Genomic DNA, 22,653 nt, shown 5'->3' with positions numbered 1-22,653 from the left:
AGAGCTGGGAGCCGGTCCGGGGCATTGATGGATATCACCGGACAGCATAAGGTGGCGATTACCAATGCAAGGCTTTGTTGCGGGTTTAACCCTTGTGCTATCTTAGATGACCCCAGCCTTACATTGACGTGTTCTCCCTACTATGAAAAAGGTGGATAAAGGTGGAAAGATTTCATGTAATCCATGGACACCAGTGAATATCACAAATCATTGAAGAAAAAAGGTTCAGAGCACTGTTTGGTGGGTCTAGATGACCCAACTCCCAATGGTAAAGTGCCTAGGATAGCAAAAGGGATACTTTAATTTCGGGGACCCAAAGTAAAACTCACTACAATAAGAAACAGGAAACCCTACAAAATAAAAAAGGAAGTTGAACTCAAAACATCACAGAACAAAAAACAACTGGAACACAAAAGCAGAAAAACCTAAAACCGTGACACTTGATAGCTGTACTCACATCTTAAAATGACCACACTTAGTAGAATAACTACTAGTCTTGCTAGTCATAGATATTAGTTTTTCAAATGATTTAAACAACAAAAATTTCTTGCACCGTTTTATTACAAATATCTGTCCAGAGATTTTGGCTAGAAATCAAAGACAATCTTTCTCCCATTTTCATTATGGTGTCCATCTTCAATGTGAATTCATACACCAGATTCTAAGTGACAAAACCACAATCCCTCTGGGAGAATGTACTATGGACAGATGAGAGAAAAGTAGAGCTTCCTTGCAAAAGAGATTATGGCACCACAGACAGAAAAAGAAAGAGGGCCATCCAAGAAAAGAACACATTCCCTGCAGTCAAAGATGGTGGAGGTTCAGAGATGTTTTGGATTGCTGTGTTGCTTCTAGCACTGGATTCATTCAATGTGTAGACAGGCTGATAAAATTCTGGGATCTTGGGGCACCAAGTAGTGGCCAGAGAATAGACAGAGTAAATGAGACTTGGACTGAGAAACCCCTCCCCCCCACGTTCCAAATAGGAAGTCCAAAAAGCTGTGATAGACAATTGCAACAGACTTCTACTGAGAAATAAAATTAAAGCTATTACTCTGTGATTATGTTTTTCAGAATAACCACCTCTACTATCTTTTATCAACATGTTCTAGCTCAGTGGTTCCCAAACTTTTTCTGCACGGCCCCCCTTTCTGAAGATTAGAATATTTTCGAGCCCCCCCACACTGACACAAACATACAAATCCTTCGTTTCTAAACTCCACCGCACCCCCCCCCTGCAATACCTCCCCAGAGCCCACTTATAGTGGAAGGGGTGTGGCCGTCTCCTGTGATCACTCGTGATTGGAGAGAGTGGTTGCCATAGAAATGTGAAAGGGCCAATGACGGCTTACTGAGGACGTCTGGTTCCAACACGGCGACAGACATATCCCAGAAAAATGGCAACTGAATTGACTGCATTTGGTTGGAACCAATCCAATCCAATCCACTTTATTTATATAGGACATTTCTCAAACAGGCAGTTTGCTGTACAGTGACCAAAAACCAGAAGCAAGGAATTTTCTATGGGTGATGTCACACGAGATCCTTCCAGTTATATATTAAACAGTCAATGGGCCAGAGTCAGAAAGCTGTGTGTCCATATTAGTATTCCATCAGGGCAATGAACTGAAAGAAATGTTGTCAAAACTGCCCTGTGGATATGGGTTGTCTGCAGGCAAACATGGGCAGACCTGTACAGGGCACACAGATGATCAGCATGAACTATCAATGTCGTAGACCGCTGGGTGAGCCCATAGAATAGGGGTTAATTGACTTAACCCAAATATTCAATTAACAATTGAATGAATTGAATTATTTGATTTAATAAACTAAATTATTATTTCTATACTATCCAACCAGATCGATCTGTCTAAGGCAAGTTTTTCATCTAATCAACTTATGCCATTCTAAAAAAAATTAAAACGACATAAATTAATTATATTGATGTTGGAAATTACCATTTGTATTCATGCACAGTGGGTTTATTTTACTAAAATGTAAAAACGACCAAATACCATCAAAGTGGACAACACATGTATGATGCCAGCAAAATTGGATCAAGGCATCATTGTATAGAATGTACAGATTCATCCTTCAAATGTGAATGGCCAAGAGTAACAGTAGACCAATTCGAAATGTAGTAGGGTGGTGTGTAAATTTATTAACAGCTGATGGAGGGGATTGATTGTAGTTCTTTTTTTCCCCTTCAAAATGGCGTGCTATCCAGCCCCCCCCCGGCTGTGTTGTTAGAATGCCAACAAAAACGATAAACAGGTGAATACAAAAACATGTCTGTTTAACTAAAAAAGAAAGGGGGGGGTGTCTTTCAGTTGCAGGATCATTCTAGATATTCTAAGCCAGTGCAAACAAAGTCACTCAAACACAGACTGACAGGGGTTTGCTTGCTTTTGCCACTTCTGACTTATTAATCAAGAGAACAAATGGCAGCACTGAATTAGATCCCTTTTAAACAGGAACAAAAGAATGCTCACATGTTGCAACCACAATGTTTACTTTCTTCTGTCTTTTAATATAAAAGTACCGAAATTTGGCAAATGTAATAGATTTATAGGAATTTACAATAATAAATGACAGATCAGTGACCAAATATCAGAAGAATACTGATCTTTATTTAGATATGAAAACAATGCATTTTTATGTAATCCATACAAAATAATAGTAGGAAATTTATAAAATGCTACAAAATCAGTGTAAACTTTTCCCATTATTACTAGAATCTTCACTTGAAGATGGAGTGTAGAAAAGTTACTTGTAAACGGTCCACTCTTCCTTTTTAATGAAAATAATACTGAAAATGTAGCCATAAAGTCAAAACAATACACCGAAATAAGGAACATAAAATAAGATTAGTTTAAAAACTTTAAAAAAATGGTAGTGCATTTTTCATTTGAAATAGTTTAGTTTAGTTTTGAAATATTTATTTTGAGAACTTTTTCGTTTACAGCCCTTGAAACACTAGAGGGCAGTGTTGACTAGCCTTACTGCTGCACGGTCAAATCCTAAACCATAAATGTTTTTCTAATGTCTGCTTATTCAGATGTTAAACTTCTTTAAGCATTACAGAAACTGACATCTAAAAAACCAGGTTTGAGACCTAAAACAAGTTAAAATCCTCTACTTTCCTACTCATCGTCTTGACGTTGAGTCATGGCATCTGGACCTAAAAATCTTCCTTCTTGGAAAAAGCCACTTGGGTGAGTAGTGAAACATTTCAACAAAAAAGATTTGAGGTCCGGGTGCTGTGACTCAACTTAACCTTTGGTGACATATTTAAGCGCATGACAAACCTGTTCATTTCAATTTTAGACTGGTAAACAGTTTCGACAGCTTTACGTTCATCAATTGTTGTTGAAGTTAATTCAAGACAGAACATATTTTCTCCAAAGACATTTTGGGGATCTCATTCAAATCTATTATTATTTTTTTCACCCAAGGACACTTTGACTTTAGCACTGAAAAAGCTGGAGAATGAACCAGGCCTTTTGACAAGAGAATACGACATTTAGGCCTCAAATGTCTTTTTTATGCAGACAACACTGCTGACCCAATTGTCCTGTATTACAACACTGCAAAGAACATTCTTTAATGTTTAACTTTGGCAGTGTAAGAGATGGAGAAAGTTAAAAAGTGTAAAGCTTTTTCTATTGAGTTCATAAATGCTGCAATCATTACTGTATTTTCTATTATTTACATAAATATTCTTATCATTTCTCCAGTTTGGGTCATTCATGTTTACTTGTTTTCTGTAGCCTCCAATAATTTTCTAAAGTGTCCACTGCCACTATAAATTTTCAAACAATATTGTAGTCCCATTATTTATCACGCACCTAGGTGTGAGATATTTGTTCTCCACATTTGACCCACGCCTGGGGGAGGGAAGGGCTGCAGACACAGCTGCATTGAGGAATCAGTTGGTAGTTCAACTCCCACAATCCAACCCCTTGAGTCCCATTTTAAGAGTCTTTAATATGCCCCAACTGTGGATTTGAACCCACAACCTTCCAGTCTCAGAGCGGATATCTTATCACTAGGTCTGAAGAAGTAAGGCTGAATAGGTGTCAGTTGGTGTAGGATTTTGTCCAGTTCTTCCAAAACATTTGTGCTTGGTCTTTGGACTACCATTATCAGTCCAGATAGATGGAGAAGATCTGACTGAGGCAGCGGTCGACCCCTCCGGCCTGGAAGAAGAAGCTGTCCTCCGGACAGGCAGACACGGGGTACCTGCCTCCTGCCTGTCCCTGCAGGTCATGCAGCAAGTCGAATCCTGTCCGGTTAAAACAAACACCTGGTTTGTTTTGTCTTAGTCATTTAGTCCTATAAAGGGTTTACTTTCCTGTGTTGCTAACCTACCTGCAGAGTGAGTCGTGGAGTTTTCAAAGCTCCCATCACGGGCGGCTGGAACCACCTTTCCCTCTGCGTACAGACAGTCTTGGAAGTACAGAGGAGGAAATGATGAGAGACAAAGGCATTAGAACAGTCAGAACTTGTTACTCCTTTCATCCAACTGTTTGTACCTTGCTGCTGTGAAAACACAGACTGCTGGTGGCTGTAGACTTTCTGCGGCTGGACGTCACCTCTGTCCAAGGGGGGGCTCAGCAGACTCACATCAGTGGACTCAAACAAAGATGCTGGTCTGTACCTGCTGATAAATCAAGTTGAAAGTCCCACTCTGATACTCTGTTGATCTATTCTCAAAGCGTTCCCAGTGGTTTTTAAATTAGGATTAGGCTGTTTTTAGCCAATGTCAAATACCTGTCTTTTTTTAAGACATAGCTTCTGCAGAGCAGCAGGAGTTCCTTAGAAATTCACCTCTGAGTTGTGGTGAGACTGTTGGCACGGAGTACTTCCAGTCACCAATCTGTTTATGCTCTCCCCCTAACTTAAAGCCCCTCACACCCCCTACCTAACTTTCCTGGTGCAAAAATATTGTTGCTATCCAATGGATGCATCAGAATGGAGCAGAGCAGGGAGCTTCTGGCTCGCCATAGTAGCTTTTACATCACAGCTATAAGTGTCTGCTCCTGAATCACAATGATCTGAATAAAGAAATACTCAGAAATGCAATGTTAAGAATGATTTTCCTCATATATGTCCATCATCATGAGGGAAGTGCTACAAAAACATGTCAAAAACACCAAAAACACTTTTTTTTTATCAAAGTTGGTCTTCAAGGGTCATATTTGAAGGTGAAATATTTTTTCTGAAACTTTTTACCGTATTTTCCGGACTATAAGTCGCACCAGCCCAAAAATGCATTATAAAGTAGAAAAAAACACAGATAAGTCGCACTGGACTATAAGTCGCATTTTAACTTTCACAACCTTATATGACACAATCATAGCAGACTGTTTATCTCATAATTTCACAGTAATTTTTTCTCAAACTTATTTATTTATTCTTTTCATGAAGCATCATTGGCTAACTAATACTCTGTTTTCATCCTGTATTTGTAGAAACAGTTTTCACTTTTATTGCATTTCTGAATCTATGAAATCATTGGAAAATAGAATATTATGTTTTTAGCCTTCAAGATCTTACTGTAAAAAAAGTTTGCTGATTCTCTGAGTCACTTAACATACTCTTAACACTTAACATACCTCATACATCAAATTGACCCAGGAACATCATCTCTGTTCCTCACAAATGAACATAACAGGAGGGTTAACAATGTATTTATTTCAATTTATTTCTAATATAAGTCGCTGCGGAGTATAAGTCGCACCCCTTGCCAAACTATGAAAAAAAGGGCGACTTATAGTCCGGAAAATACGGTAATTCTTCAGGATGAATGGTAAGAGGTAAAGGTAAGGTGAGGTAAGGTAAAAGGTAAAATATGAATTGTTTCTTACTACAAGCCTAGCAGCATTTTTCTCTCATGTTTTCTTGAAAAATTGTTAAATTACTTTTATCTTTTATGTTTTGTTGTATGATAGAAACATGTTTCTATCCAAAACTTAAAATTGAACTCAGTAAATTGCCTATAAGTGCTCAAAATACAAATTAAAATGTAGTTAAAAATCGACTTCTGCAACAGCCCTACTTCAATAATTTTTTTCAACCATGAAGAGCTTTCTGATTTTATGATTTAAAATCAAAACTGAAAAAATCAGTAACTTTTCTGGTGTTTTTTCTGCTCCAATAAAGTACTTAAAGCAGTAAAATTCAATCGAACCAAGCAGAAACTCAAGGATCAAATTCAAACTCAGACCAGACATTTTCTTTTGTAGTTAAATAAACATTAGCCACTCAGTTTTCTTAGAAATATAAATACGAATGATCTTCAAGCAGCACACATTATATAAAGAAGCATTTCAGCCTCTGAGGTTTTTTTTTCCCAGAGCTGAATCAGTTGCCATGCTCAAGGAATGTGCTGACTTTGCACAAACACTCTGACTCAACATGGAAACCAATGAGTCAGTGTGCAAGAAGAAAGAAAGGCAGCCGGATCTCTCTGAGGAGATATGTAGCTGGATGGTATTTGAGACACCCCCGCCTCAGCATTTTATGTGGCCTGAAGCTCTCCTGGATGATGTACTGGAGCATATTGGTCCCCTGTGAGCTTGGGAGGATTTTAGAGGGCTTCATAAACAAGCCAGACTGTCAGAGATGTGGCGGCTGTTGGCTAAAGTGGAGTCTGTGTTCATTTCAGAGAAGCTATGAAAAAAAGAGACACCAAATTCCCATGTCAAATGCTATCCATGTAACTTAACTGTCCTTGCTTTTAGTGCAGAAACATAATAAAAGCCTAAATTGATCACAAGGACTTTTTTGAATTCCAAATTAATATAACTTACAGATGGTTGTGGCTTCCCAAGGTAATAAAGACCAGACTTCGTGTGGATTATGTAAACAAAGGGGACTTTGATACAGTGTGACCATTGAATGTGCTGTGATGACTGCGGCCCGAAATATTCAACAAGTCTTTCGATTCCCTCCACGCAGCCCCCTGTAGCATCTTAGCAATTAACAACGTTGCAACAACATAGCTAAGATGTCTGATGGCTGCCGTCGCCTGAGTGGCCCAAACCGCTCAGACGCCTGCCCTTACCAAAGCGCGAGTCGACGCCTGAGGGAGCGGATGTCAGCATGGGCTCAGGAAACTATTTCTCTGATCATATATTAACAGCTAGCCACCCCCCATGCTCACTTTTTTCATGCTAACTAACAACCGCCAGCTGCTTTCCTCGTTTTTGTCTGGAATCAGGAGACTGTACAAGATCTAAAGCTCATATATTTATTCTCTCAGCATGACAGAGGAGCTGCGAGAGCTCCATGTGAGAAAGATCAACACAAAACTCATTGCATGTTGGAGCTGCACGTACACGAAAACATGCAGAGGTCTCTGACAGTTTGACTGTCTGACTGGGTCAAGATTCACTCTGTTTCTACAATGTAAACTTGCAAATTTTAAAAGTGAAAGTAGTGTTTCTTTGTGAGAGCTATCCTGGCTGGTGTGTCTGTGTGTGATGGACAAGCTGCTCTGAGAAGTCAAGCCTCCAGCCTCCCCTCCCTGATGACCACAAAATATACACAAATGCTTTCTCAAGGGCATTCCTCAGTGCTGCAACATCTATCCATTTAAAGGGGGTCAAGATGGCCTGTTCCAGCGAAGAGCAGACTCCAGCCTGGCTAAGAGCTGAAAGAAGGCTGCCAGCTGGGCTGTGAAGCAAAGATAATTTACTTTCACGTGTTTGAAGTTATTTGAAGAAAAACAAGTGCTTGACTGGTGTTGGCTTTGGCACGTCGTGGCGTACTGCGGCACCAGCGGGATTCAGTGACATTCTCCACCTCCAGAAAGGAGACGTCAGTGGACAAACGGCATAACTGCATAGCAGCTCTGGCTGCAGGCTGTGTAGCTGTTTGCTGTGCAGAAATTCTGCACCTTTACTACATTTATTTGTACAAGTGTAGAATATCTTTTGGTAAAGTATACTTTTTGCTTTCCAAACATACTATTTTAGAGTCTTTAAAGCCCTTCTCTGATGAAACGGGTATTTTTAAAATGTTCCCTCATTTATCGCAGGGGATACATTCCATTAATGACCTACAATAGGTCAAACTTGCTCAGTAGCATGATGAGGTTTGAATACAGTACTCCTCATAACACACTTTATCCACTTTTCTAAGACAGACATGACAATTTTCACACTCTCTTGTTTAAATTCACAAAGTTCGAACCTTCAAAGAAAAATACGTCCAGGATTACAGAATGAAAACAAAGCTCTGCTCACGAAGAAGATTTATGTAACTCTGACAAGCTAACTGACAAGGTCAATGGCCAATCAGGACTCAGAACACAGTGTGCTGTTAAAATACTAAAATAAAAAGCATGCAACGTTGCACTGAAAACAATCCACAAAACAGCAAGAGTGTGAGAGGTGGACCCTTTAAATCCTTGTGAAACAGGAGCAGACACAAAAATGCCATTTGAAAAAGAGCTTCTTTGTGGGCAGGGCACAAGCTCCCTGCTCTGCTCCATTCTGATGCATCCACCAGCAAACAAATACATCCATGTACGTCTTTGCTTTCCTCGTCTGAGCTGGAATCTGAATCTGAATTGTACTGCTGGATAGCTGCAACAGTGCTCACCATTTTTCACTAATGTTAGGTTGGGGGTATGAGGGGCTGTAAGCTAGCTGGGGAGCATGTAAACAGATGGGAACCGCAAGTGGGAATGGGCTTACTCTGCACTAACAGCCCGCCTCAACTCAGAGGTGAATTTCTGATGAACTCCTGCCGCTCTGCAGAAACTATGTCCTAGAAAACATCTTTTTGTATTTTGGCAAAAACAGCGTCAACATAAATAAAAGACCACTGGAAACGCTTTAAAAATAGATCAAAAGATGATCAGAGTGGGACTTTGAATGAAATAGTTTTAGATCTTTTCACAAGCTAAACATGCTTTTTATCAATCTAGAGATAAAACGGAAAAGAAGCAGAGAGTGTGGCCTACACTAAACGACTGAAGGCCAGCTTGCCAAGACGTTCAGTCATTTCTTTCAGTGCAGACCTTCAGCAGATGATAAAAAACAACTTTGTCCGAGTTACTAAAGCCCAGTGAGGTTTAAGTGATTGGCAGGCAGCTGGAAGAATGTGGGCAACAAAGATGCACTACTGCTCCGTTTACAGCCAGCAGACTCCCTCATCTGAACTAAAAGATATGTGGGCTGTTGAAGAAAACAAATGGACAACGAATGTTAAATCTTTATTTTGGAAAACACTCAAACCTCTTGCAGAAGTGCAAATTTTCAACATTGTGTAATTAAGTGATTACTGGTAATTTCCTTGTCTATTATTTTGCCAAATATGATCCTTATTGGTTAAAATGTTATTCAAACACATTCAATCCAGTGTTAATAAACACCAGTATGTTTCATTTGAAATAACCTGTTATTTAAATGGTTATGATAACTCTAAATCACAAATGTCTTTGTCTTTCTGAGCTTCACTAAATGAAGCAGTTTCCACTTCCTGCTCCTCATTGGGTCAGTAACAGACAGTTTACAAGAAAATCTTTAATAGCCAAACATTTTGGGCCATAATGTCCAGAAATTACGACCCCGCAGGTTCTGAGGTTAATGACATTCACTTCAGTTTACAGCAGACATAAGCTCTGTGGTCTCAGACTACTCAATCAGTGCAACCCTAAAGCCATTGAGAGATTCCCAAAGAGGAGAAGAAAGCAAAGTGAGAGTGAATTTGTGTTGAATCAAAATATCTGATGGTGCCCAAGCCCTGCAAAGCCAGAGAACGCTCAAGAAATGATTCAACACATGCGCGGTTTGTTTGTAAAACAGAAAAATATTCACGCAAACGTTATGGGATCATTCTTAACCTTCATCCAAGAGTAGATCCAAAGTGAAGTGAAAAGCTGGGGTCTGTTTGTTTTTACTATTTTTATCTTTGGCAGGAAATCGTTCCGAATGAAAGCTGCCAAAAATAAAATCTCCTTCAGCGTTGCTGTATCGGGTTGGCAGCAGAAATCCCCGCAGCAGATAACTTGAAGCGCTGCCACACACCACAAGTGGTAAGTGAGGAAATGTGTTTTTGCGTTGATTTAGTGAATTGGATGAACGGACTGTTTGACTTTGCTTCTGGGTACATAATTAAATATCATTAAAGTGCTCCGTTTCCCAAAAGGGGTTTAATGTTAAAATACTTGACAGTGATCGAGTGCATCTTTTGCCTCCCTTTTTTGTATTATTTAGTAGAACAACCATGGGAATGACAATTAAACTTCTGCTGCTCACAGGGAAGGCACACATCATCATCAAGTCGCTGTAATTTCCCCAAACAAGCGTCGCCACATGAATAAACACAAAACTGCTCTCACACTCACCCGTCCCTCATGCTTCCTGGGCTGGCTAAGGAAGATATGGGACTGTTGGCATCAAAGTTCCTCTCTGGGCCGGAATACTGGGAGCAGGTGTCTGCTGAAGGAGCCAGGAAGTCTGGATTCATCCTGTTTTGAGTCGCACTGCTGTCGGAGAAAACACCTGAAAGAAAGACGCAGTTTACCTCAAAATTCATCCGATGACAAGGGGTGTGAAGGCAGCAGTGGAGGATAGGTCATATCATCATCATCATCATCATCATCATCATCATCATCATCATCACTTTGAAATTATTGAGAGAAACTTAACTTTGATCAAAATAGAAAAATGGCAACAAAACCAAATATTGCACTGACTGTCAGCTTTTACACAAACTACTGCTACCCTCAGACATTCAATGACCTTTTCCTAATTTCTGCTGCTCTCCGGTTCCTGAATATTCTGGTCCCAAACCTTAGAAGAAGAATACTGAGAAGATCAGGTTGGTAGAAGAGGAACTGAATCTGTGCCTGCTTGCTATTTAGCTCTGTCAGGTGTGTGCAGTCAGTGTCTTTGCAGCAGGAAGTATTTGAAACTCTGTCAGACGAAAGCTCCATTTCTCTGGCAGGCTCAGGACCTGAGCCTGCCAGAGAAATACCTTTCAATGCCTTTCAGTAAAAGTAACACATCTGTAGTTTGGTGCTCAAATTACAGAGTTACCCTTAGACAATTACACTCAGACAGATTACCCTTATACAGATTACATTTATTTAGATTACATTTATACATTCAGTCAGAGTTACACTCAGACATACTTAGGCCAAATCCGTATTCTTCCTCTACCACTACATTTGGTTACTTAATTGGAGAGTTATGTAGAAAAATAGTGTCTTCAAATCAGGACATTACTCCCACTCAATGATGTCATCAATAGTCGCCAGTGAGCTACGTTTGCGTATAGCTGCCAGCGCTTAGAAATACAAAACAACGTCAGTTTTTAGACTGAGTTCCATTCAGACAGAAGGAACAACAGGGAACCTGCTCCAACTCTGTCTCCCTACCTTGTGACTCCTGAGTTTGAATCGAGGTCTGATATTTTCATCCAAATATTTCTCAAGATTTTGGTGAGGATGGAATACGTTTAATGTCATCATTTAAAGATAAATTATAAAACCCAACATGTAGTTCATTTCTGTTCAAATGGAAAGAAAAAAGTTACAAAAATAAGTACAAAAACATGGTGTCTTTAAAAATGTCAAGGTAATTCTCACTAGAAAATATATTTTTTGACACAGAGTGATCATAACCACTATTGTAAAATAATTAAAAATCAAGAAACACGCAGAGTAATCTGTTGTTTTTTTTTCGTTTAAAGGCTTGTGTTCACATCTGAGGTCTCAAAACAGTCCCTTGATGAACACATTTAAAGTCAACAAACATTTCTGCTCTAAACTCCAAAGTAAAAATCAAGAAATTAGAATTTTTAGTTAACAATTTATTTACACATTTCTTAGTTGTGAAGATCTGATACCAGGAGAAACACACAAATGATGACATGATGGCATGAATAATTATGCCACAAAGATTCTGCAGTTATTGTCTGCAGGTTTTAGCTTTCCACTGGAAACAGCAGAACAGCACCACTTTTAGAAAAGGAGCAAGAGTCAAGCCTGAGAGCCAACTGTGGAGCCAGCAAAAGCTCTTCACACCAAAAACTAATCATTCAAAGCTGCAGCTCCATGTCACAAAAGTGGGGCTCTCTCTGAGTTTATCCTGACGATGATGACAGCATGTTATGTTAAAACCTCTAACATTTATATACATTTTGGTCATAAAATGTGCTTTAAACTGAGATATTCGCCTTTTTCCTTGATAAGTCAAGAGTCCTCTTGGGATATTTTCAAAATTACACACCGACATGCTTGTTTCACCACAAGTAAACGCAGCTCCCAGTGTGCCGTTCGAGGCTTTTCCGTCTCGGTCCTTTGGGTACAACTGCAAGTAGTCTGAAGTAATACACATGGACAGCTCTTTCAGATACTCTCCTCTCTCCTTTGCCAACGGAACCTCAGCGTACCTGACAGCTTCTTGAATCCAATTCAGCCATTGAGGGAAAAGAAAAAACCTTTGGCTGGAAAACCTGTGTTGGAGAAGTTAAAGGACAGGCAGAGTAAAGGCGACTAGCCCACAGTTGGTGCCCAATAATTGGACAAGGTAAACACGGACATGGTGAGCTGCAGCAGAAGGGATGAGGAGGGAGTAAAGGAGCAAATGAGGCCATGGAAGAAAATAACAACAGTCCAGGTGTTGAGCCGATTATCCATGTTAAAGGCTGATTTTTGCTACCGTTTCATCTGCACATACCTGTGAACTCATCTACAAACGGCAAGGTGCTTTCTCGACAGGAGGACACGGAACTGTGGAGATGCTGCCTTGCCAGGAAATCACTCAAGATCTCTGATTCCAGGATTGCGTGGACCTGAACCTGCCAGCAAGACGAAAAACAGACACTCACTTCAGTTTTACCAGTACATTAGATTCCTGAATGAGAATAATTACATGAAAGCTGCAGGTTGGTTGCTTTCCAGTGGAGTGCTGAAGCTCCAATAAAACATGTCGAAAGGCTTGATTGCACGAGGAAACTTGTTGATTGCTTTGTGCAGATCAGTAAAAATCCCAACTGTTTTTCTGCAGGTGGTCTGTGTTTTTTTCAGCTTCTTTTCAGCTTCTTGAGAAATAAAATCCCCAAATTTTGTTAAGCAATATTATTCCATTACACACAAAGTTAAGGCGAGCGCATTAACTTAATAATCCTCTTTTGAAATAGCTTCCCTCAGGACTCTTAAATAGAATTAATGGACAGAAGATTGTTGGAGAGCAAATCCAGACCTGTGAGCAGAAGCTCTTCAAGAAGACTGAAGGATTATAGCTTCATTAAAGCCTCAAAAGGGCGTTTCTCAGGTGGCACATTTGTGCCATTCTTGTTTCCTGGAGGTCTATTTGTAGCATCCAAGGGCTGCTGGGATAACACCCCCCCCCACCACCACCACCACACACACACACACGCAGAGCACTGAACATTGCGAAATTGCCCCCAAAAATTGGATAGATGGGAGTTTCTGAAGTGCATGTTTAGTATTTCAAAGTCTTAGTGAGCCCCACAGGGCGTGCTGGCCTTCTCACAGCTCACAGGCACACGTGGTTCTGTTTAAATGAACAGTGCATTTAAACATACACAAAATCCAGTGTCATTTACGGTCCACAGAAAACAAACAAGGCCCAGATAACACAGAACAATGGACTGGCTATTCTGACTTCCATGGAGTGTGTGCAATCACAGTTTTGCTGTATTTCATCTGGTGAATAACAAACACGCTCACTCGTTCCCCCTGCTGCTGCTGCCGCTGCTGCTCTCCAAGCTCCTTTTTCTCGGAAACAGGACATTTAACCACTGACCTCTGAGGACTCTTGCTTTTCTTTGCTCATATGAAAAATAGAAAAAGCTAGCCTGTTTTTGAACAATGTGATAAACAATGTATTTTTTTAGGCTCAACATGTGAGGGAACAAGTTCTGCTTTCCTGTTCTCCTGGAAATCATTATTTCTGTTGATGCTCTTCTTAGAGTTGAAAACACTAGTCAATTTTTGGTAAAGATTCTCCTTAGAAATGGACATTTCTTCAGTAATGTGTTTTGTTTCGAAGAATCCGCCTCATTTCACAAGTTTATGTACACTCTGAAGTGTCACTTTAATTTAGCTAATTTAAACAAAAATGAACAAAATCAATACCACTTATGAAACATCAAACATATACTATCAAAGGTTTTAATAATCACTTGGTAAAAACATGCACCAAATATTATGAAACAATCTCAAATATGGGAAATATTTACCTTAGATTGAAGTACTAGTACTATTCTCTTGTTTACCTATGATGGCCAAAGTAGCACTCTTTATCAATAATAATCATAGCTCTCTAAACATTACTAAAAATAATGTCTTCCATCAGAAAATCTGCTTTAATTTTTTTTCAGGGATGTGAAACCGTTCAGTCACATGGTTCTTCTGAAGAAGTTTAAGGAAGTACTCAAAGAATAATATGTAGTATAGTTTAGTACCTTGACCTCCTTCTCCTGCAGACCTTTCGTATGAGCATGAGCTTTGACATGCTTCCTTAGCGAGCTGGGATCGGTGTAACGCTTGGTGCATCCTGGGATCTGACAGGCGTACGGCTTCTGCGGACAAACGAGCGAGAAAGGTGAGGTTGTCTTGCTTCATTTGATCTCCTAAGGAACTCCAGCAGGCGCTGGCAATGCATTAGGAACTGTGATATCAATAAATTAAGACTATGAACTGTGTTTTCCTTTAAACACATTTTTTTGTGGGATTTTTTACGTGTGAAAAATAATTTTTATTAGCACTATGTATATATATTATTTTTAATTAATGAAATCAGTTTTTGTTGCTGTTTATGTGAGAAGTGTCTTTTATAACCAAAACAATGAGCTTTGAATAGAAATGCAAACAAAAAAATCAACATTAAATCAAATCAAATTCATGTGATTTGAAACTAAACTGCTTCAGGGCCTTTTGGTAGTCACAGTCAGGATAATAAATACAACAGTACATAATACACGAGTACTCCAAATAAACTTTGATGTATTTTGTTCATCTTCTTCTGTTTATTCCCTATCGGGGTCACGGGCTGCAGGAGCCTATGGCAAGGTCAGGGGGGGCACCCTGGACAGGTCGCCAGTCTGTCGCAGGGTAGAGTGTCCACAATCACACACCCACACACTCACACATTCACACCTAGGGACAATTTAGATTAACCAATTAACCTATGAAGCATGTTTTTGGATGGTGGGAGGAGAAAACCCACGCATGCACGGGGAGAACATGCAAACTCAAACTCAAAGAAACGTCCCCCCATTGATGTTCGGGTTCAGGTCCCCCAGCCGGGACTTGAACCAGAGGCCTTCTTGCTGTAGGCAAGAGCGCCAACCACTGCGCCACCGTGCAGCCCAAATAAAAATCTATTTGGAAATCTTGTCCTAATATATATGATAAAAATTTGATATTTCTTAAAATAAATATAAGTTTTTAAAATCTCTGTAGCTAAACTTTATGCTTATCCATGCAAAATAAAAAAATGTATAGGTGACTCTGCATAGAAAGAAAAGGTAATGTAGTCAGAAAAAAGATTTTTATGTCTAAAATGTTCTTGTACTTTTTATTATTTTAGCTGGAGTGAACGATTAAGTAGGCGATCAATATGAAATTACACATTCTCCATCATGAACCTAAAAATCGTCATGCTTTAGAAGCTGAAGTTTGGGGAAAATAAAAATTAAGTAACTCATCAAAGATGAAAATGTTAAAGCATTTCTTGACTGTTACGCTTTACTCAGCTGTCATTTACATCCAGACAGGGGGCCTCTTTAATGGCGCCAGATGGGTTGAATTCTTGATTTGTGATGCAACTGCAAAACTGCCATTAGCCAGCATAAAACCGCAGAGGGGGAAAAAAAACGTACTGCTCCTGTTGAAATAACAGCAGATTGCAACGTGCAGGTTCATCTCATCCGTGTAATGGAGATCTGATTTGCTAGATTACTGCTAAGTCTTCACTGCATGTCAGCAGGAGTAAAAATATCAGAGGGATGTGGAATGAATTCATGGAAGGTATGCAATTTAACGGTCCCACCAAAATCAGGTCACATATCCGGATTGAGCTAAGATTAAAACAGATTGATGTGGGTGTTTAGGAACGAACACACGGCCTCCGGACTATTGGAATGTAAACAAAGGTTTGAGAAATCCTCATTTTGTCCTTTGAGGACGTTCTATCCTTGGTCTTTCCCTATTTGCCACAAATGTGTCCACTTTTTTGGAATCCACATTTCCATAATTTAAACTTATTTTTTAGTTAAAACTTCCTACAGGAAAGCTATAATTTTTACAATTTATATAGGCCAGTGTTTTTCAACCAGTGTGCCGTGGGAAATTATCCATTCACTGATCTAAAAACATTTTCATCTCCAGGATTTCAGCTCTGTGTTCATCCAAACAGGCCCTGATAAAACCCTGAGTAGTTAGGAATATGAAAGATCATAAAATACTTTTTTCTTTGTGTTTATTTGATTCTATTAAAGACATTTGATAAGAATGACAGTACCACGATTTAGCCGCAGCTTCAGCTCTGTTTTCGAAAAAGTCCCGCCCCTTTACCTGTCTCCACCAATCATTCTTGGAGGCTTAATCATACGTCATCAGTCTGACCAATCAGAAGTAGTTAAAGTCTTCACTTCCTTGTTCCGATTTAACTCATAAAGTCTCTCAGTTCCAACAAAAATACCAGCTAAAGCTCGTCTTTAGCGGTGTAGCTTTCCACAGAATCCGTTATCAGACCGTGGAACAAGTGAACAAAACCATGAAGCTCGGAGAAGAGAGTCTGTCTGCCAACTGCGTCAGTTTTTGCACTACATCTCCCATGATGCATTGTGGTAAAGTGACTCTGCGTCCCTGTTAAAAGTCTTGAAACAACAACGCACACACATCAAACAGTTTTTAAATCTTCTTGATGAAATCAGAGGTCAACAGTTTAGTTCTCCTTCAAGGTTTGTGTTTATTAACAGCCAAACATCCCAGAGTTTGGTCCAAGTCATCTTTCTAACTGAAACACTTTTCTGATAACGTCTGGATTAAACAACAAATTCACTTTCAGACTTCAGTCACTTTTACAAAAAGAAAAGTTAAGCTTAAATAGAAGTAATAACAACATTTTAGAAACAGGATTAAGGTGAAGTGGCCAACAGACACAATTAAATTAAACTGAAACAATTTAATAATCTAAAAAGAAATAAAAAGTTTTTGTTAAAGTTTTAAATACTTCATTTTTGATTAAAACTAAAGAAAAACTAATGAAACTTCAACATGTTCACTTTTTGTGTAGCTACAATAAACATCAATATAAGGTTACTTTTTTGTGTAAAATGTATCAAACATATTGTAATCATATTGTTCAAAAATTATAGTTGCCTATGCACCAACATTTAAAAAAATAGGGGTAAAAAAAGAGTTTCTCCTTTTTTCAATTTTTGTATGCTGGTGTGTAGCAGGGTTTTTGTCAAGGATAAAGGTTCAAAAAAGGTTAAAAAACACCGATATAGGTGTATATATTGCTTAGCAAATATTTTTTGACACGTACTCTATAAGCCATGTGGCTTTACAAATTATATTTTTTGAATTCTTAAAAGCTATAAAAACTTTTCCCTATGAGGAAATCAGTAGTACCATAGTGCAGGAAATTTCTAGAAATTCTGTCAAAGAGAAATGTGATTTTCAAGAGAAAACCATATCTGAGAGTTACATGAAACAAACACCGTCTGTAACACAGCAGGAGAAAAACTATTATAGAGTAGACAGGAGAATAAGGTCTGCCCTTTTGCTCAGATCAATTGTTTTTTTAATCCTTGAAATGAAGCAAACTAGTTTTTGGAGCAGAGTAACCATAACTAAAGCTGTTCCTCCTACAGCGGAAGAAAGGAAAAATATTATCAATAATATTCTTCTTTGCACTGTTTGGTTGGAGCTGTGGCACTAAAATATTTCAAATATATGATTAAATTGTAACGTTTTTAGAAACTGCAGGAAAAAGTAAATTGTTGCCATTAAACTCAGCATGTTCACTGGTAAAGCTGCTTTTCTAAAAACAGAGCTTTCTTCATGGAATGTTTCATAACCATTGTTTTGTTCCTATTTTCCCTTAAAGAAGTATAGAAATGAAAACTCTGCACAACTGCTGCATCACCACCCTAAAGCCTGCGGATGCCATTCTCAGGGGTTCAGCTTTACAATTGATCAAATGTGTCGATTCTGGGATAAGGTTTATAAATACATTTTGTTTATGTATGTGACATAACCACTGACACAGATTTTCAGATTCCCTCTTTAACTCAAAAAAGCTCAAATAACTTTAAAGAATAATAGTGGCATCCTTCTGTGCCACAATCAGGCAAACGTGAGGGGCAGTGCGTCGGGTGTCCACTGACCGTGTCCAGGTGTGTCCGCTGGTGTTTGGCCCGATCGCTGGAGTTACTGAAGGCTTTTAGGCAGCCGGGATGCTGGCAGATGTAGGGTTTCTCCCCTGTGTGGCTCCTCAGGTGGATTTTCAGATTCTCCAGACGGGAGAAGGCCTTGGAGCATCCCTCAAACTAAGAAGACAAGGAGGAGACATCCAATGATTGGTACAAGGCCCTGTCCAAGACACAAACTCTTTTTAGGCAAAAATTACTTTTAGATTTGATGCACATTTCAGAACATACTAAACACATGTTTATGCCATGGTGTTCACACTGGACAAGCAGGAAGGGACTTCTCCTTCTTTTTTCTTTTACTACTGTTTATTAGCGCATGTCCGCCACCTACAGTTGTTGTTGGAAGAGACTTGGCGCTGAATGTCGAAACAGTGCAAATCCGGTAGTCTTGCTCCAGGCTTTTTCTTTCACAGCACTATTCCCATATGTGAAAAGCTTTCATATAATTACGGCCGGACAAAAACCCCAGTTATTAATTTCTCCTTTGTGATTACTTTTCAAATAGTTGGCACTTCTGTGAATTAAAAAGGACACCATCCATGCATCACAACTAAATCCGAGTCCCTGATTGGTCAAAGTTCGACCCGGTTTGACTTGCAACGCACGTTTATTGGCCGCACGTTTTGTGCGTAGAGCCTAATAATGTGGTGTGACCATATTAAAATGTAAAAAAAAGTGTTGCTTTCATGTCAGAGTTGTTGGTTGTTCATAAAAGGCATAGAGAGAAAATATTTCATTCTGTTTCCAACCGGAATAATTTGTGGTATTTTGCATTTCAGAGAGTTTCTGTTGGATCCATACAGCAAGTCATTATCCAGGACAGTGGTCAAAACTGCACAGTAACTTTACAAAAACCACTTTAGAGTTTGGACCATTGCCTACGACAATTTCCTGCTAAAACTTTAGGAGCAATAATTGAAAGAAGCAGAATTCTAAGGCCTGATTTTGATCTCCTTAAACAGGGTTCCTATATGACAACATGAAAATTACAAGACCTGTAGCTCCAAACATTATAAACTTAAAAGTGCATTCGCTTTGAATACTCGTAATGTTTAAGGAGGTCTTCGGCATCACTGAGGCCTGATTTGACGAGCTCATAGAGTGGCTGTTTTTCTTCCTAATGTTAATTCTAGGTTTTACTGCTCTAACTAATGAACCTATAAATGTCACTCACCTCATTTATTTTAATAACTTGGTGCATGAAAAAAAGTCCCACTACATCACGATGATTAACACCTTTTTTGTCAGCTGAGCTGTGAAAACAAACTTTGACTCAGCAGCGAGTATTATTAGAGGAAAAAGATGCACATTCTGGCCGTTAAAAAAACACCCGACAGACGTTACAAACTGGGAAAAGGGGTTGAATTCATTCAAAACACTGACCACATTGATGGGAGATACTCATTTTCCGACCCAGCGACAGGAATGATTTCATTCTCCTGTTTGGCTCTGAGCGCTTTATGAAAAAGCTGAACAAAAAAGTTTGTCAAGGAGTTCAAGTGTGACGGGTAATTCATTCTCATGTGTTGATGTTGATCTAATTTTAATCCATTTGCAGGGTGACATTTATGAGCAGCAGCATAAACCATTACAAATAAGTAATTAAGGAAAGTACATGAATGAAAGGCTTCTGAATGAATTATTAATCAGTCATGGCTGATGAAAGCAGGGAATAACAAGGTTTGGGGAAATGGGCTCCAAAAACTGAAAGCCATCACAGATGTGAGCTTCAGAGAAGGACTGCAGCTGACTGACCATCACTGTCGCAAACAAAATGCTTTGTACAGTCTGTAGGATTCTGTTACTAAAAAAAGTTTTTTTATTTTATTTCTTTATGCTTGTTTAAAATGGACATTTCTTTATCATATATAGAGAGATCAACTTTTTGTTTTGACCCCAGCGTGGTGGGTTATGTCCTTGTAGAGTAAAGCCATAGTCACAACTGCCCTTACAGGTGGTCTGCGGAGGAAAAATGGTTCAACTTGCGCAGGTGCCACGCACAAAATTTTAAGATTGTAAACAACCTGCTGTGCCCCGCAGGTGAAAGTGCTCATGCACATTTTTTCTATGGGCATGCTGCGAGCGACAGGTCAGAGCAATCACTTAAAAAAACACAAAAGGGTCAGTAGAGGTGAAGTAGGTGAGACGCATGCGTATCAAACAGATTTTTCTTTTTGTCTTGATCTTAGTTTTTTTTATTCTAAATTGTGTTATTTAAGTGAAACTGCTTTTCTTTGTGTTTCGGTTTTTCTTTGCGCAGTGCACAAGGAGTATGTTAGTACTGTGCAAGGGATAAGTGCACGCTCCTTGCATGCAGCCTGACTGTTAGTGTAGTTTGTGTGGGTATCCTACGAGCATCCTACAAGGACTTACACATCACCTGCCCCCCCTAATGCATGCAGCATTTGCTTGAGGTCAATGAGGAGCTAGTGCTCGCATCCAACCAATGACAAGAGTGCGGCGTATGACACAGACATTGGCTGGTTTTTGTGGCACATTTGTAACATGGTTCCCTGCTCTGCTTCCAGCGCGGAAGAGAGAGAATTTCTCTCGAGTGAAAATTGTTTTGATTGCACATAGTTTTGAGTTTCAAGTGCATTTTTCTGTGTCATGTGCAAAAGAATTTTTTTACCACAAAACGTTTTTAGGTTTTACGCTCAAACAGTGAGTGTTGCACTTGGGCTACTACTACTTTCTGTAATGAAAAAAACTGTTTGTGTTTTTGCAAGTGAAGATTGCATTGTAATCTTTTTAATTTTTCATGAGCTTTTTACATGTTTTACTAAAATTAGGGAGGTCCTACAGCTGCTCATGTGGGAAACTACAAAATCCTTATTGAGACTATACTGACAATATTCATCTAAAAAGCACCAACCAGGCCAGAAATGTGAGTGTAGTGACGGACACAAACCAACAATTTGATAAACAGATGAATGCAGTCACAGTCAGCCTATATCATCCTAAAAAGATTTCAAGGATGAAAGGTCTGATGTCTAAGCAGGACCTTAAATTCAGTTCTTTTTCACTTTTTATTTAATTTTCTTTTAATAAACAATTGCAATTTCTGTTAAAATGTTTCTTTTAATGTTTAATTCAAACCACTTTGAGTACATGACATGTCGTATACTAGTAGACGTGCCAGTGTGAGCAAACCCTGCAGTGTCATTCATATTTCTGTGTGATGAGCTGGGGTTGCCCTCCTATTTTGTGACCAGGAGCTGAAATAAAGATAACTGATGTAAAAAAAACTTGTTTATTGTTTCGTTTTGACATTTGTACCAGCACAAGCAAAGGGTCTATGTGACAGACAAAAGCTTTAAATTCGTTTTTCGATTCAACTATTGTCAGAAAACATAAGAACGGATGAAATGAAGGACAAAGTCACAGTGTAGCAGAATGATGAGCACAGAAGTGCTGGGAAGTAAACTCACAGCAACAATTTATGTGTCCTCACGTCTTCACATTAAACATGTTCAGTATTATAGTAACATAACTTGTAGTTAGTAACTGGTAGTTTGCTTGTATTTCCTAAAACAAAGGTGTTAGAGGTCTCACTATATTTCTTCTTATTAACTCACAAAGCTCAGATTTTTTTATTTTTTTTGTCAGGAATCTCTTGATGACAAAAATAAGTTTTTCCTGTTTGTGTTTCCTCCAGCGCAAACACATTCGGAGTTTGTGGTCCAGACACCATTTGAGTCTTGGAAAGTTCAGTGACTTTGGTTATTTATGAAGTTCAAATTTGGCCTTGACTGTCAGAATAAACAGAAGTTGATCATCAAAAAACATCTTGAAGTCATCGCTCATCTTAGTTTCTTCTGCTGTAAATTCAAGTGGAGAAAACGTAAAAGTTCAAAAAAGCGTTGATCATTTTTGTGCCCATCAGAGTGATGTTTAGCAAGTCCAGACATACTCGCGTCGTAAACTCATCAAGAAAGTAAATGTCTCATTTGAAGCCGAAAAAGTTTTTTATAGTTAACGTGTTTGATTTTAGCAAGTTCAATATAAATCTGTCTGCATGAGAAATGAGAGGATACTTATCATAGCAGCTGTAAAGTAAAGCTCATTCTGAACTACGGTGAGACAAAAAAACATTTTCCGGTCAATGAAAAACGGAGTTTGGCCTGCAATGCTTACCACTGATAAATGTTAAAGTCAGGGGCAAAATGTCAAACAAAGAAAATCCACGAATCACATAGTTTGATTTTTAAAGAATGTATT

General features: G+C 38.9%; 1 protein-coding gene across 3 annotated transcripts in view; it reads right to left on the bottom strand.

Moving 5' to 3' along the window:
• Positions 1 to 2,610: 2,610 nt before the first annotated feature.
• The window catches only part of glis1a (GLIS family zinc finger 1a), a 46,571-nt gene continuing 26,528 nt past the window's right edge, over positions 2,611 to 22,653 (bottom strand). Inside the window, exons 3-9 of one of the 3 annotated variants that reach the window (XM_011485979.4) lie at positions 18,388 to 18,549; positions 14,452 to 14,568; positions 12,699 to 12,819; positions 10,361 to 10,517; positions 4,536 to 4,663; positions 4,372 to 4,449; positions 2,611 to 4,285 (exon numbers count right to left, since the gene is read on the bottom strand). In XM_011485979.4, the coding sequence (XP_011484281.1) occupies positions 4,146 to 4,285; positions 4,372 to 4,449; positions 4,536 to 4,663; positions 10,361 to 10,517; positions 12,699 to 12,819; positions 14,452 to 14,568; positions 18,388 to 18,549 (903 nt within the window). In that variant the 3' untranslated portion in view covers positions 2,611 to 4,145. Of the gene's footprint in view, positions 4,286 to 4,371; positions 4,450 to 4,535; positions 4,664 to 9,974; positions 10,518 to 12,698; positions 12,820 to 14,451; positions 14,569 to 18,387; positions 18,550 to 22,653 lie in introns of those variants that run through there. The other 2 variants (XM_011485980.4, NM_001164879.1) reach the window with 2 other exon arrangements.

This window comes from Oryzias latipes, chromosome 17 (genome assembly GCF_053564925.1).
Source record: "Oryzias latipes strain Hd-rR chromosome 17, Olatipes_Hd-rR_3.1".
Classification (NCBI taxonomy): domain Eukaryota; kingdom Metazoa; phylum Chordata; class Actinopteri; order Beloniformes; family Adrianichthyidae; genus Oryzias; species Oryzias latipes.
The sequence above is the reverse complement of the archived record's forward strand: the minus strand, read 5'-3'. Positions and strand labels throughout refer to the sequence as shown.